Source organism: Microtus pennsylvanicus, chromosome 1 (assembly GCF_037038515.1).
Source record: "Microtus pennsylvanicus isolate mMicPen1 chromosome 1, mMicPen1.hap1, whole genome shotgun sequence".
Lineage (NCBI taxonomy): Eukaryota > Metazoa > Chordata > Mammalia > Rodentia > Cricetidae > Microtus > Microtus pennsylvanicus.
In genome coordinates, this window is record NC_134579.1 from 102,361,648 (window position 1) to 102,378,431 (window position 16,784).

General features: G+C 50.6%; 1 protein-coding gene across 3 annotated transcripts in view; it reads right to left on the reverse strand.

Annotated features, from left to right (window-relative positions):
- Stx1a (syntaxin 1A) overlaps positions 1 to 8,586 on the reverse strand; it is a 28,537-nt gene extending 19,951 nt beyond the window's left edge. For all 3 annotated transcript variants that reach the window (XR_012910953.1, XR_012910954.1, XM_075977068.1), the window contains exon 1: positions 8,443 to 8,586. Coding sequence is in view for 1 of the 3 variants with exons in the window: in XM_075977068.1 (XP_075833183.1) it covers positions 8,443 to 8,472 (30 nt within the window). In the remaining 2 variants the exon portion in view is untranslated. The remainder of the gene's footprint in view (positions 1 to 8,442) is intronic.
- Between the last annotated feature and the right edge of the window lie 8,198 nt (positions 8,587 to 16,784).

Sequence of the window (16,784 nt, forward strand, 5' to 3'; positions counted from 1 at the left end):
GACATATTCCTGACCAAAGCAAACCCGGTAATGAGGCTAACCTGGCTATCCTGGCAGGCCTTCCTCCTGGTGTCCTGACCAGGGTGGGCACGGTCCATGAGCACAGCGTGGAATGTGGCTCGGCTGGAAGAGTGCTTGCCTGTCATGAATGAAGTCCTGGGTTTGCTCTCCACCACCGAATCAACATGGTAGTGCATGTCTGTAATCTGAGCACTTGGGGTGGTGGGGACAGGAAGGTGAGAAGTTTAGGATTATCCTCAACTACATACCAAGTTTGAGGCCAGCCTGGGCTACACAGACCCTGTCACTGACAGACAAACCCAAATGAGCAGCCAGGTATTTATTTATTTATCTGATGATTAAGGATCCAGGTGGGGGGTAGTGGAAGCTACACAGAAGGTACAGGGTAAGTAAGGACTTGGTGAACGTTAGCATGAAGGCGACAGCTAGAGGTAAGGATAGACCAAGGCCCAATCATCCCATGGACAGACATGCACAGAAACCAGTCTTGCTGCCAGTCAGGCCAGAGTGTCTCTGGCCCTCTTCAGAGCCATCTCCTCAAACCCCCAGATTGGAACCCTTCTGTGTCCAAGAGCCCCCAAATCAGAAACATGAATTATCCCCTCCCTCCCTCCCTCCCTCCCTCCCTTTCTGCTCTGCTCTATGAGACGGGGTCCCAGGCTAACCTTGAGTGCACAGAAATCCTCCGGCTTCCACCTCTCCAATCTGGCATTCCAGCTGTGCAGCTCTTTGACAACCCCACCCTCAATGCTCTTCCTCTCTTTCATAGAGCCTAGTGATTTGATTTTTCCTGGTGGGTTTTGTTGCTTATCCCCGGTTTTGAACCCTGATTCATATCCAGGACCATCTAGGGGAGGGGTTAAATATCCATTTCCAGGGAGCTGGAGAAATGGCTCAGCAGTTAAATGGCTCACATTGCTCTTTCAGATGACTGACTTTCAGGACTCAGCACCCACACTTGGGAGCTCTCAAGGGCCTGCAACTCCAGTTCCAGGGGATCTGACACCCTCTTCTAGAACCCTAAGGCACCTGACACATGTGCACATGCCCACATACAGACATACACATATAGACAATTAAAATCCCCCAATGAGGGGCTGGCAATATGGCTCAGTGGTAGAGCACCTGCCTAGAATCCCCCAGTGAGGGGCTGGGGACAAAGTTCAGTGGTAGAGAACCTGCCTAGACTATATAATGCCTTGAGTTTGACTTCTAACACTGCAAACAAGTAAGACAAACTCCACAGAAGTCATGTGTGGTGGTTTGAAAGAAAACGGCCCCCAGAGGGAGTGGCACTATTCGGAGGTGTGACCTAGTTGGAGGAAGTGTGTCACTGTGGATGCAGGCTTTGAGATTTGATATATGCTCAAGCCACGCCCAAGTGAGACAGTTCACTTCCTGTTGCCTGCAAGATGTAGAACGCTGAGCTACGTCTCAGAAGCATGTCTGCCTGCACGCTGCCATGCCATGGACTGAACTTCTGAACTGTAAGCTGCCACCTCAATTAAAAGTTTTCCTTTATAAGAGTGACCGTGGTCGGGGTCTGGAGAGATGGCTCAGAGGTTAAGAGCACTAACTGTTCTTCCATAGGTCCTGAGTTCAATTCCCAGCAACCCACATGGTGGCTCCCAACCATCTGTACTGCTGTACTGACATCTGGTGCCCTCTTCTGGCCTGCAGGCATACATGGAGGCTGAACCCTGTGTACATAGTAAATAAATAATTAAAAAAAAAAAAAAAGAGTGCCGGGCGGTGGTGGCGCACGCCTTTAATCCCAGCACTCGGGAGGCAGAGGCAGGTGGATCTCTGTGAGTTCGAGACCAGCCTGGTCTACAAGAGCTAGTTCCAGGACAGACTCCAAAACCACAGAGAAACCCTGTCTCGAAAAACCAAAAAAAAAAAAAAAAAAAAGAGTGACCGTGGTCATGGTGTCTCTTCACAGCAACAGAAACCCTAACTATGGCACCACGGTACCTAACAGCAATCCCAGCACACAAGAGGCAAAGGCAGAAAGAGCAATACAAGTTTGAGGATAGCCTGGGCTACACATCAAAATCTTGCCCCAAAACAACAAAAAAGCCATCAATTAAAACACACACCACACACACACACACACACACACACACACACACACACTCTCTCTCTCTCTCTCTCTCTCTCTCTCTCTCTCTCTCTCTCTCTCTCTCTCCTTGGACAAGTGAAGTGTCTCAGTGGCTTGCCACCAAGCTTGATGACCTAAGTTCAACCCACATAGCAGATAAAAAGAACTGATTCCTATAAGGTCTCCTCTGACTCCCATGGGTGCACTGTGGTTCATGGGTGCCCCTTCCAAACGCCCGTGAGATAGCTCAGCCAGGCAAAAGCCCTTTCCACTCAAGCCTGGCAACCTGAGTTTGATCCCTGGGACCCACAGAGAGGAGGAAGGAGAGAATGGACTTCCCAGAGCTGCCCTTTGACCCTCTGACCTCATGACTGCCAGGAAATTGCAGGGCTGGAAGCAAGTGTTGTCCCCAGCAAAGATAACTGAGGAACACAGGAGCTCCCCTGAGCCACTGTGGGCAGAGAGCTCGGAGCTGCACCTAGCGGTGTTGATGACAATCTATGTGATCTTCCTGGCACAGACTCCCGTATTCCAGGACACTTTTCCTCCAGAAGCCAGTGTGATTGTTCTGGGAGGTGCAGAGGCCGGGGGATGGCAGCAGGCCAGCCAGCAGGGTTTGATTCATCTGCTGGCCCAGCCAGCATTGCTGTCTGGCTGCCTCCAAGGCTTTTTTTCCCCTTCCTCTTTAGTGACTAATCAAAGTCAATATCGCTAGTGCAGAGAGGCCCTGAGCTCCAGACAGGGATATACAGAGAGAAGCAGGCTGGGTCTCGAGAAAAGCAAGCTCCCAAATCCCGCCTAGTCTCCTATCTCCACCCCAGAGCCGGATGATCCCTGCAATTCTACTTCCTACTTACTTAAAGTCTCTGCCCCGGCTCAGCGCCCTCCATACAACCCAGAAAGGGGTAGTACTGGGTCGTGTATCCTTAAATAAACCCCTGGTCTTCTCTCAACCTTATGTTTGTGCTATGGAAGACAGGTGGTTTGACTAGATGGTCCTGTAAGCCGGTTCCATCTGCATCCCAGCCGTACACATGCCCAAGTATAGAGTTTATTCTAAACCCTCTCCCGGGGAGCTGAGGAGGAATTAGGAAACCACACACTAGGTCACCTCCTCTGGGCAACAGATAATGTCATATCCATTTTATTATTTGTTTTTCATTCTGGGTTTATTGTTGTTGTTGCTTGTTTGTTTTGACACAGGGTATCCTGTAGCCCAAGTTGGCTTTAACTGCTAAGTAGCTGAAGATGGCCTTGAACTCCAGATTCTTTTGTCTCCGTCTCCTACAGTCTGGGAATACAGGCCTATGCCACTAAACCTAGCTAATACCAGCTCCATCTGACAAAGGAGCAGAGAAAATAGGTTAAGCAGGAGTCAGAGATGGTACCTTGAGGAGCAGGGGACTAGTGGGCACGGACAAAGAGAACCCTGGGCTACCTCTTCCAGAAAGTTCTGCTTGTCCTCAGTCTCATAGAGCACTGAGAGCAAGGTGTCAGGGGCCTTGATATCACCCCCCTCTTTTTATACATTTATTTATTTATTTATTTTGGGGTTGTCAAGACAGGATTTCTCTGTGTAGCTCTGGCTGTCCTGGAACTCGCTCTGTAGACCAGCCTGGTTTCAAACTCACAGAGATCCACTTGCTTCTGCTTCCCGAGTGCTAGAATTAAAGGCATGTGCCACCACCACCAGGCCACAAGTGTTCTTAACCACGAAGCCCTAACTCCAGCTCCCTGCTATATTTTTATATTTATTTGAGACAAGGTCTCACCAAGTTGTTGAGGCTAATGCTGAAATCACCATGCAGTTCAAACGGACCTTGGATTCGAGAGTTTTCCAGCCTCAGCCTCCTGAGTAGCCGAGAAGACAGACGTGCACCACAAGACAGGCCTGGCTCGGAAACCTTTCATCTGGGGGAAGGCCTAAATTCTACTCTCTTGTCAGCTGACCCCTCCTTTCCGATCACGGTCTTTATCTTAGGACGTCCAGCTCCCTCTGGGCCACAGAAATTCTAATTTCTCCTCTGCCCTGACTGTCCCTGGGCACTCTCTACTTCTTATCACAGGGTCTCCAGTGCCATGCTGGCCTTGCACAGAGGTGACCAACAATCTGGGGATACTCTGGGTTATTGGTGTATGTGTGTGTCCGTTCCAGAAATTCTCCAGAAGAAAATGAAGAACGGGGTCTAGAACTATAGCTCAGCTGGTAGAGCTGCCTGAGCAGCAGGCAGGAAGCCCCGAGTTCCATCCCCATCGCAGCAGAGACTGAGTTAGCGATGGGGCACACCTGAAATCCCAATACTAGGAAAGCGAAGGCAGGAAAATCAGAAGTCCAAAGTCATCCTCAGCTATAGGAGACCTTAACTTAAAAACAAACAAAACCCCACAGAAAATCAGGGTACAGACCTGTTCACGTGTGTCCAAAATACCAATGCTAGAGAGGCCAAAAGAGTAGACTCACATGGCCAATGTAGGAAAGACCCTGTCCCAAGAAAAATTAAGGGCCGACAAGATGGCTCAGCAGGTAAGGGTGCCTGCCACCAACCATGACACCGTAAGTTCCATCCTTGGAACCCACATGATGAAAGGAGAGGGCTCCTTAAAGTTGTCCTCTGACCTCCATGCACACGCAGCCGTCCCATAATAAATAAATGAATACATGTAAATATATTAAAATAATAATAATGATAATAAATAAAAGCTGGGTGTGGTGGCTTACTCAACACTTAGGAAGCTGAAGTAAAATGCTTAAAGTCTGAGGCCACCCTTGGCTACATAATGAATTCCAGGCCAGCCTGGGATGCAGGGAAAACCTGTGTCAGGGGGGAACATGAAAAAGAAAAGAAAAAAAAAAGGAAAAGAATCAATTTGGTGGTACGCACCTGCCACCCTAGCAGTAGGGAGCTGAGCCTGCAAGATCAGGAGTTCCAGGCAACATAACAAGTTTAAGATGAGCCCTTCTCCAACAAATGAAGGCAGGAAGAAGGAAGAAAGCGAGGGAGACCTCTGAATTCCAGGCATGAGGCCTCTGCATGTCACATGTCAGGGGAACAGCTTACTCCCCAACTCTCTCCCCAGCTGTGTGATCCTAGACTGATCTTGACCTCTGCCGGGTTAGGCTTCTGATCTGGGGGCCTAGCTACAAGGCAAGGGACAGGGGAACCTGCTAGCCCCGTCATGATCGATTTCACTGTGCATCTGCAGATCTGGGAGAGGTGGGGCTGAGGAAGGCTAGAGGGCTGGGCCCAGCCCACGGCGCAGCAGCGAGGAAGCACGCCAGCTCCTTCCCCAAGTGTGACTTTTATAAATAAGCTCTCTTCTCCTTCCTTCCAAATGTGTTGGTGCTGGGTGGGGGAGAAAAGGGAGGAGGAGGAGGAGGCAGAGGACGAGGAAAAGGGAGGGAAGGCTGGAGCAGGCACATAGATGCCATGAAGGCGTCCTGCAGCATCAGCACCAGCGTCCCCATCCCTGGTGACTCCTGCACTTCAGGGGCTCCTGCAAATGCAGCCACAACTGGAAGACCTGGGCTCTCCTCCCAAGCCCCAAGAAGCTGGGCTCTGAGTTTCCCCTTTTTATTTTCTCACATACCCCATGCTATCTAGCATCAAAATTCCCATAGGGCTAAGAATGATGGTGAATTCTGGATCCTTCTGCCTCCACCTCCAAAGTGCTGAGATGACTGACAGGTGTGCCCCAACACTCTGGGTTTATGCTAGGCAAGCACTCTACCAGCTGAGCTACGTGCCAAGCATCCCCTCTTTGCATCTCATAAACAGGAACTCTGGGACAGGAGAGCAACGGATGTTTTTTTGATTTTTCTTTTCTTTTTTTCTTTTGGTTTTTCGAGGCAGGGTTTCTCTGTAGCTTTTGGTGCCTGTCCTGGAACTAGCTCTTGTAGACCTGGCTGGCCTCGAACTCCCAGAGATCCGCCTTCCTCTGCCTCCCGAGTGCTGGGATTAAAGGCATGCGCCACCACCGCCCGGCCGGATGTCTTTTTCAAGACAGGGTTTCTCTGTGTAGCCCTGGCTGTCCTGAAACTCGACCTGTAGACCAGGCTGGCCTCGAGCTCACAGAGATCCACCTGCCTCTGCCTTCGGGTGCTGGGATGAGAAGCATGCACCATCACTGCCTAGCGAGAGTAAGGGATTTCTAAAAATGGCAGCAGCCCCCATGACTATTTCAGTCCAGCCATGCTTGGATCAGCTATGTCCTCCACGGACATGGCCAGCAGGGACCATCTCCAGGGGCTTTGATGCCTGGATGGAGTAGAATGCATGTAGGGTTAATTTGTTAGTCAGTTAGTCATCCCCAGGTTAGTGTTGGGAACATATAGCTAGGTTCAAGCTTTTTTTTTCCTTAAGATTTTAAGATAAATTTTAAGATTTTTAAAAGATTTTTAAAGATTTTATGTATATGAGTACTCTGCCTTCTTGAAGGTCTGCATGACAGAAGAGAGGCAACATTTCCCATTACAGACGGTTCTGAGCCATTATGTGGTTGCTGGGAATTGAACTCAGGACCTCCGGAAGAGCAACTAGTGCTCTTAACCACTGAGCCACCTTTCCGGCCCTAGGTTCAAGTTTTTTACAACCCAACTGTCTGACCTTGATCTACCGCCTGTTCGACAAACAAGCGGGTCACTTTTTCTGTGCCTCAGTTTTACCTTCGGCAGAGAGGCTGACGGCTGAGAGCCAGAGAGTACAATCATGTGGAAAGGCCTGCTGTGTTCCTGGGCACGATTTCCCTCACCCACCCACAACAGATGCACTAGGTACCCCAGCCAGACTCGGCCATGTCCACGGCTGTCCATCACCTGGACATGCTATCTGAATCAGTCTGGCACCAGTCCGACGCGGTGGTGCATGCTGCTATTTCAGCACTCACGAAGTTGAGGCAGGAGGATTGCTTTGAGTTTAAGACCCAACTGGGCTACATGGTTCCAAGCTACCTTGGGCTACAAGAAAGATTTTATTAAAAAAAAAAAAAAGACACCACATAAAACACAAAAAACATAGCACAGGAAACTTGAGGGCGGTGACAAGGGACCGGAGGGGGAAGTGTTTAAAGACTATATATGACATGAGACTGTCTATTTCCTTTGAAATAGATGAGGCACTGGGCAGCCAGCCAGGAATAATAGGGGTCTGAAGGCATGTGGGGGTCGGTTGCAGGTAGACCAAGAGGAAGACAAGAGGAGAGAGCACAGATATATGGCTGGCATTACGGTGGTGGTGGGGGGGGGCATCCAGGCACAAACGGGGAAGCTAAGCAGAAATCAAAGCCATTAGGCAAAAGCCCAAAGACAAAACTTTCCATGAAACGCTGTAAGTGGGGCACAAGAAGAGAGATCTAGGGAGCCACCCAGCTGGGGGGAGGGGGCTCCCAGAAATCAGTGGGTGGAGCTCGCTGGGGATGGTCAGCCCAGTAATCAGATAAGACAGCCCGATAAAGCACCCTTATTCAACCCTCCCTCGGGCTAGCTTAACTTCTATCCCTCGGTCTGAGGCCCGAGGAAGGCTATTCCCCTGGGTAATGAGAGTAGGCGACCGGGGTCTCAGGATTTAGAGATGATGGGTCTAACTTAGAGCCGTTCTACAGCCTTCCACTCCTCTCCAAACCCCGCCCCAAGAGCCACACCCCAGAGGCCTCCGTCACACAGGTAGGAAAATAGATCCAGGTCGCAGTCAGACCTGGAAATCCGGGAAGGGTCTGGGCAACGCCAGCTTGGGTGGCCTAGAAGCCCAAAGGTGGGCCAAGGGTAGGTATGGTTGAGTGCTTAATTCAGAGCAAGCCGGGGATCCCTAAGACGACCAGGGTGGATCGGGAGCCACAGGTGATGGGAGCCACAGGTGATGGGGCGCCCCAAGAGACAGCTCCCGCAGAGGCCACCCCCACCCGGCGGCCTCATTTCCGCAGCGCGCCCAAGGATGGAGTTGGGAGGGGAACTCTGGGCAGGGGGTGGGGGAGACGAGAGGCTCAGCCTCCAGGGGACAGTACAAGGACGGCTTCAAGCGGGCGGGGAACAGGTCACGATTTTGCATCCCGCCACTGAAACCCCATAACAGCTCCCCAATCGCCCCCAAACAGGAGAGCCCAGAAAAGTTCCTCAAGACCCAAGGTTCCAGCCATCAGTCCCAGTGCTGAAGAGCTCGAGTCCGTGACCAGAAGTGGATCGGAGGGGTGGGACTCCCAGGGGGGTTTGGAGGTCCCTCAGGCTTGCAAAGCTACCTCTGACCCCTTGTGGACGCACCGGTGGTCGGCGGGAGCCGAGTGGAAAATTGTGGTGCGCGGGGCGAGAAGCGCGCGGGGATCGGACTCACCGTGCGGAGCTCCTGGGTTCGGTCCTTCATGCTCCCGGGAGTGGCAGTAGGCGCCGGCTGCAGCCGAGTGAGCCCCGCATGCGCGGATGCCTCCCCGCGGCTGCGCAGCGCCAGCCCGCGCCCCGCCCCAGTCCCTGGGACCCCCCCCCCCCCCAGCCCAACCCCAGATGACCACGCCCATCATCCTTCCGCGCTGGGATAGATCCCGCCCAGGGCTCCGCCCCCGGGGAGTCCAAAGTGGGTACAAATCCAGCCTTCAGATTCTGGTACCTACCTCCAGGCATCCGCGAGTGATCTCTTCCTCGATGTGGCTCCAACTCAGCCCCCACCTCTGTTCAACCACCCAGTGTCCCTAATCTAGATCCAGGATCCTGACCCTCAAAGAGTGGCTGGAGTGGACTTCCCCACAACACACACACACCTTTGTTTTAAAGGTAGAGTCTCACTGAGTAGCCCAGGCTAGCCTTGAGCTCGGTCCTGCTTCTGCCTCAGCCTCAGGAATACAGGGTTTGCAGGCATGAACCTTCCTGCCGAGTTTGAAAGTCCCGTCTTGAATTGACTGCCTCAGACCTCCTCCACCCCCTCACTACCCAAAGTCAAAATCCCCCTTCACCATGTCCTGAGATGGCTGAACTGGTTATGGTGCTTGCCACCAAGCCTAAAGATCTCAGTTCTATTCCTGGAACCCACGTGATGGAAGGAGAGAACCCACTCTTTTAAGTTGTCCTTTTATCTCTACACGAGCTCTACAACATGCGTCTGTACAACTACATGAAGGAGGCAGGGGGATGAATGAGTGAATTTAAAAGGAAATAAAGCGGGCGGTGCTGTTGCGCGCTTTTAATCCCAGCATTGTGGAGGCAGAGGCAGGAGGATCTCTGTGAGTTTGAGGCCAGCCTGGTCTACACAGGACAGGCTCCAAACACACACTAGAAACCCTGTCTCAAAAAACCAAAATAAATAAAATAAAATCCCTCTCTAGAGCGGTCAGTCCTCAGTGATCCCACCTCTCTGAGCATCTTCCTGTCCAGAATGAGACTTTGTCCCCTTTCCCAGGGTTTCTCGGCTCATCTGTTGGATTCAGAACCACTGACTTTCTCCTTATGCACAATAATAAAGATAAAAATGTTTAGTCGGCAGTGGTTAAAGGGACCGGCTGCCCTTCCAGAGGTCCTGAGTTCAACTCCCAGCAACCGCATGGTGGCTCACAACCATCTATGATGGGATCTGATACCCTGGAACGCAGGCATACCTGCAGGCAGAGTACTCATATGCAAACGTTTAGCCAGGCAGTGGTGGTGCACGCCTTTAATCCCAGCACTTGGGAGGCAGAGACAGGTGGATCTCCATGAATTCTTGTTTTACAGAGTGAGTTCCAGGACAGCTGGGGCTACACAGAGAAACCCTGTCTTGAAAAGCCAAATAAATAAATAAATAAAAGTTTTGCCACCCACCCACACCCCTTTTCTCACGCCTCAAACCCAGAGTTCAAATGGCAGGCCCGTGTTTTATCTCCTGTGCAGAAGCTGCAGGCTGCTCAGACCCAGACCCAGCGGGACAGTACCTGTACAGTGACGTGAACGGTGTGTCAGCTGGCAGACATGTACCTTTTAGCTCCCTGCCGGCATCTTGTTGCCGAATAGACACACACACACACCTCTACATCCTCATCTGCCCACCCCACTGCCACCTACCTTCTGTTTAAGTGGTCTCAGGCCTTCCTGACCCCAAGCCAAGCGCATTCAGGTCTCTTTGTACCATAGGGTTACCAAGGCATGGTTCTGGATGCGATCCAGCCGCCTGCTGCCCAGCGTGTCTGGCCCTGGCGCCTCTCCCAGACTTTGAGCGAAGGTTAGATGGCTGGCAGGCTGGCAGGCTGGCAAGCTGCGACACTGTTTCAGCCTTTCCTTTATCCCTAGAAAATCTGACAGGAGATAAATGTGGCCTGGCGTGGGAGACAACCACATCCTCCCCCGTTGTCCAGACATCAACATTATGCTATATTTTATTTTTAATATCATTTTTTGTGTGCATGGTAATGGCACAGCATGCATAGAGAGGTCAGAGGACAACTTGCAGGAGTTAGTTTTCTACCTTCACCGTGTGGGTCACAGGGGTCAAACCCAGGTCATCAGGCTTGGCCTGTACTCAGTGAGCAATCTTATCATATATGTGTGTTCCTCTGCGTGTGTGTGTGTGTAGGTGTGTTTAAAGGGTCTCTTGTGTCTCAGGTTGGCCTCAAACTTGCTCTGTAGCTGAAGATGCTGAAACCTTCATCTTCCTGGTCCATTGTTGCTAAAATTCTTTCCCCTTACTATAAGGTCACCAAAACTATAAGGCACAAAGTATGATGCCACCAAAGTTAACCCTGGAACATCAGTGAGTCTATTGGCCTTACTTAGAGAGCGTGGGTGAGGGGGCTTTCACAGGTATACAATGCTACACCCCAAAAGGCCCCACTGGAAAGTCTCCTTAGGAGGGATGATGGTTTCCCCATGGTTGCATGGATGGAGCCCCTTCCCCTAGGTCTCCCCACGTTAATACCCCCTAAAATAAAATACACAACTGGTTGGGAGGAGTGCCTGGGTACTCAGGTGGGGATCCCATGAGCCTCTCTGCCTGGGAACTCAGGCAAAGGTCCCATGAGTCTCTCTGCTCCATCCTTCTATGAGAAAGTTCAGTCGTCAGCAAGCCCATCTGGGATGGTGTTTTGAACAGGCCCAGCCCAGTTCCTGAAGATGGTGACAGTTTGGCTCAGAGGTTAGTGCTGTTTCTCACTCCACCTCCTGAGTGCTGGGAGTGCAGGCACAGTGAGCAACTAGACTCACTGTGTGCTCCACAGGGCCCATTTGACTGAGAGGGGAGGCTCCCTGGCCCCTCATCTGGTGGGCTTCCTGCGTTTAGAGAGAGCCAGTGCAGTGGGTCACAGCTATGCCCTCAGAACTCAGTATCTGGCTGAATGGAGAGACTTCAGGAAAATGAGACAGCTGATTCCAGAGAAAGCCACAGTGTCCTGCCAACATCACTCATGCAGACAGGTTAAATGTTAGCATGAAAAATGAATGAAGAAATGAAAGTGTGCACTTTGCTCTAAACTTTTTTTTTTTGGATTGGTGAATGATCTACTACAAAGCAATGGCCCTGTTTATTCTCTGGGGGATTCTAGGCAGGGGCTCTACCACTGAGCCCACCCAGCCCCTCACTGGGGGATTCTACGCAGGGGCTCTACCACTGAGCCACACCCAGCCCCTCACTGGGGAATTCTAGGCAGGTGCTCTACCACTGAGCCACACCCAGCCCCTCACTAGGGGATTCTAGGTAGGGGCTCTACCACTGAATCACACCCCAGCCCCTCACTGGGGGATTCTAGGCAGGTGCTCTACCACTGAGCCACACCCAGTCCCTCACTAGGGGATTCTAGGCAGGGGCTCTACCACTGAATCACACCCCAGCCCCTCACTGGGGAATTCTAGGCAGGGGCTCTACCACTGAGCCACACCCCAGCCCCTCAGAGGGGATCCTAAACAGGAATTTTACCATGGAGTTATAATCCTAACCTCTAACATTGGAGGCTGGTCTAGAACTCACTATGTAGTCCACTCAGACTGCCTCAAACTTGATGCAATCATCCTGTCTCAGTTTCCCAAGGGACAGGGATTACAGGCACTAGTCATCACTCCTGGCTTAAGAATTGCAATTTAACCCTCCCCTCCTCTGTGTTTGTAGAGAGTGGTTTGTGTGAAGGCCTAAGATCAACCTCTGCTATTGTTCTTCAGGTGTTTTTTTTTAAACATAATTTATTTATGTAATTTCTATCTCTGTGCCAACATTCTTTTTTTTTTTTCCAAGACAGGGGTTTCTCTATAGTTTTGGAGCCTGTCCTGGAACTAGCTCTTGTAGGCCAGGCTGGCCTCGAACTCACAGAGATCTGCCTGCCTCTGCCTCCCGAGTACTGGGATTAAAGGCGTGCACCATTACCGCCCGGCAACCAACATTCTTTTTAAAAAAAATATTTATTTATGAGCCGGGCAGTGGTAGCGCACACCTTTAATCCCAGCACTCTGGAGGCAGAGGCAGACGAATTTCTGAGTTTAAGGCTAGCCTCATCTACAGAGCAAGTTCCAGGACAGAAACCCTGTCTCAACAAAAAAAAAATTATGCATATAAGTATTTTGTCTGCAGGTGTACATGGGGATCGCATGTATGCCTGGGGCCTAAGGAGAACAGAAGAGGGCAGCAGATACCCTGGGACTGAAATTAATGACAGCTGTGAGCTGCCATGTGCGTGATGGGAATGGAACCCTGTTCCTCTGCAAGAGCAGCCAGTGCTCTTAACTGCTGAGCCTGCTACCCTGCCAACACACACACATAGGCACAGATACACTTTAGAGACAGTCTCTCATGGGTCTAGAGCCAAACAGGCCATACTGGCTGGCCTGAAATCTTCCCGCTTCCGTCTCCCCAGCATTGCTCCCACAAGCGCAGGCCACCATACCTAGTTTTCTCACACGGGTTTTGGGGAACCAACTAAGGTCCTCATGCTTGCAAAGCAAGCACTTGCTGACTGAGCTGACCCCTGGGCTCCTTTCAATGTTTGTTTTCCTTAAATCAGAGTCTCAACTGCAGTCCGTGGTGCTGCTGCTGTGGTGGCCTGCGAAGCTTTAATCCCAGCACTTGGGAAGGAGAGGCAAATGGATCACTGAGGCCAGCCTGGTCTACAGAGCAGGTTCCGGAACAGCCAGGAAACAAACCTTGCCTCGAAAAACCAATCAAGATCTCATGCAGCCCAAAGGAGCCTTGAACTCACTGTGTATAAAACCGAGGGACCTCCTGGTCCCCATTTCTACTTCCCCAAATCTAGATTTGCAGTCTCCAAGGGTCTCACTATGTAGCCTTGGTTGGCCTAGAACTTGCTCTGTAGAGTAGGCTGGCCTCAAACTCACAGAGAACCCATGCCTCTGCCTCCCAGTGCCAGTCTCTGCTGAGAAGGCAGGTTTTGAAGAAATTCTAGGTGAGGGTTAAGGCGTGCCAGGAAAAGCATTTGGGGCAAAAGGTGGTGTGTGACTGGGGTGAGGGGTAGAAGTGGGGTGGCTGGAGAGATAAGTCATCAGTTAAGAGCTGCTCTACCAGAAGACCTGGGTTGCTTCTCAGCTCCCACATGGGCAGCTCAGAGGTTCTGACACCCTCTTCTGACTTCCCTGGGCATCAGGTAAAATGCCTATACATTAAGAAGAAAAAAAAAACACTAAGCTGTGTGTGAGTCGCACAGGTAACCCCCCAACACTGGGAAGACAAAGGCAGGATAGCAATAAGTTCAAGGCCAGTTTTGTTTACATAATGAGTTCCAGAACAGCCGAGGCTACTTAGGGTGAGGGTGCCTATCTCATTGGGAAGGGAGATGGGCTGGAGAGGGAGTACGACGTGCCAGAGTAAGGGATTTTTTTTTTCGAGACAGGGTTTCTCTGTGGTTTTGGAGCCTGTCCTAGAACTAGCTCTTGTAGACCAGGCTGGCCTCGAATTCACAGAGATCCGCCTGCCTATGCCTCCCGAGTACTGGAATTAAAGGCATGCGCCACCACCGCTCAGCTGAGTAAGGGATAATTGAACTGAGGTTGAGACTCTTAAATATGAACTCCTCATCACAGCCCAGTGGGAAAGCTAACAGACAGGTGTGCCCTGGAATTCAGGGGAGAGCCAGGCTGGAAGACATCAACAGAGTCGGTTTCTTTTTATGTACAACGGAGTCTCATTTACTCCAGGCTGGCCTCTACCTTGATATGTAGCCAAGGATGACCGGGAATTTGTTTTCTTTCCGCCTTCACCTCCCCAATGCTGGGATTACACGCCTGTGCCACCGCCACCACCACTGGATCGTGTCCTTCGATTCCCGATGTGTCGACAGACTGAGTAGGAATCGTGCCGGAGCAGATGAGCAGAATTTTTGCAAAGGAACCCTGGGAGTTGCCAAGCGTCTTGGGCACCGCTGGTTCCATCTCACGCACTCGGGGATTAGGGTCCGTTCATTGGATCTCTGCGGCTGGGAGCTGCTGCCACCTACAGGTCAAGGGCGTTACTGCCTCGTTTGTCCAGGTGCTTTCCCGTGCACCTGTGTGCTCAGTCTGGGATGAAATCACCAGTGACAGAAGTCCTCCAGCTGGTGGCAGCGTCACCCTGACAGTGTGATGAGAGGGGGTTTGCGCACCTGGAGGAGGAAGAGGAAGCTTTCTCCACCTAACGTATTTTTTTTTTTTAGCGTTGGGGATAAAACCCAGATCCTCACACACGCACTCCACTTACTGAGCCACGCCAGTAGCCCCTCGCTGGCGGAATTCTAAGGAAGATGCTCTACCTCTGAGCTACAACCCCGAAGTATTTATTGTATAGTTTGCGTTGTTGCTGTTTTTTTTTGTTTCGTTTTGTTTTTGCTTTTGTTTTTAGTTTATGTGTACACGGACGCCTTTGGAGGCCAGATGGGGGCGTTGGATCCTTTGGAGCTGGAATTACAAATGACTGAGAGCCACCTGACATGGTGCTGAGAATTGATCTCAGATCCTCTGCAAGAGCAACAAGCGCTCTTAATCACTGAGCCATCTTTGTGCTAGAAAAGAATATTCTCAATATGATATACGAAAACATAATGAAGAGAAAACAACTCATTGAAGCAGTTTTTTTTTTCTTTCTAATGTATGCGAGTGTTTTGCCAGAATACATCGGGTATGTGCCTGGTACCTACAGATTCAGAAGAGGGCATCAGATCCCCTGGAACTGGTTGTGATCCACCATGTGGGTGCTTGGGATCGAACCAGGGTCCTCTGCAAGAGGAAGAAGTTCTCTTAACTGCTTTTTTTAAAAAAGAGGCTACACCATGACCCAAACCACCCTAGCAAGCACAAACTTCAAGGGATGCTAACTTAGTTTGATTTCTCATGCCTGCGCCTCACCCTGCCGGTGGCAGCTCAGTCACGTGATCTGAGTGGATCGGCTGATTCGTCCTCAGAACAGAGGGATAGTCTATGATAGAGTCAGGTCTCAGCCATACGCAGGAATGGGGCAAAAAGGCACAGACACAAGATGTCCTAGTGTTGCTATTGGTATGATAAAACGCCACGGCCAAAAGCAACTTGGGGAGGAAAGGGTTTATTACATTTCCATATCGCTGTTCATCACTGAAGGAAGTCGGGGCAGGAACTCAAGCTGGGCAGGATTCTGGAGGCAGGAGCTGATGCAGAGGCCATGGAGGGGCGTTGCTTACTGGCTCGCTGTCATGGGTTGCTCAATCTGCTTTTTTTTATTTTTGTTTCTTTGTTTTTTGAGACAGGGTTTCTCTGTGTAGCCTTGGCTATCCTGGAACTAGCTCTGTAGACCAGGCTGGCCTCGAACTTACAGAGATCCACCTGCTCCTGCCTCCTGAGTATTTTGTTTGAAGGCGTGCACCACAGCCTTCGCTGCTACCACCAACTGCTTCCTTACAGAACCCAGGATCCACAGTGAGTGATGCCTTCTCCCATGAGTTAAGAAAAATGTGCAGCTGGGTGGTGGTGGCACACACCTGTAATCCCAGCACTCAGGAGACAGAGGCAGGTGGATCTCTGAGTTTGAGGCCAGCCTGGTCTACAAGGTGGGTTCCAGGACAGCCAGGGCTACACAGAGAAATTTTGTCTTGAAAAAACAAACTAACTAACTAAAAATGGCAAAAAGAGAAAGGAAGAAAGAAGGAAAGAAAGAAAGAAAGAAAGAAAGAAAGAAAGAAAGAAAGAAAATGCCCTATAGTCTTTCTTACAGCTTGATCTTATGGAAGCATTTTCTTTTTTTTAAATACAATTTTTAAAAATATTTTATTTATTTATTATGTATACAATATTCTGTCTGTGTGTCTGCCTGCAGGCCAGAAGAGGGCATCAGACCCCATTACAGATGGTTGTGAGCCACCATGTGGTTGCTGGGAATTGAACTCAGGACCTTTTGGAAGAGCAGGTAATGCTCTTAACCTCTGAGCCATCTCTCCAGCCCAATTAAGCATTTTCTTAATTGATATTTTCTCCTCTCAAATGACTTCAGCTTATGTCAAGTTGACATAAAACTATCCAGCATGCAAGAGTTTCAAGATGGGGGAAGTTTGTGGAATAACACCCCTTGACGGGCTAGCCATCTTTGATAGAAAAGACATCTCTCCTCTCTCCAGTGCTTCATGCAAACCCCTATGTGATCCAGACGGACAGATCCCCTTTGGCTCCATCTTATAAAGACCGTTCAGTCAGGGTCTAAAAGTTTAGACTCTGAGAGCCCCCCACCGCCCCCTCCCCGTTCCAAAGTCCCAGCTCTCCTGGCACAAAGCCCACCCA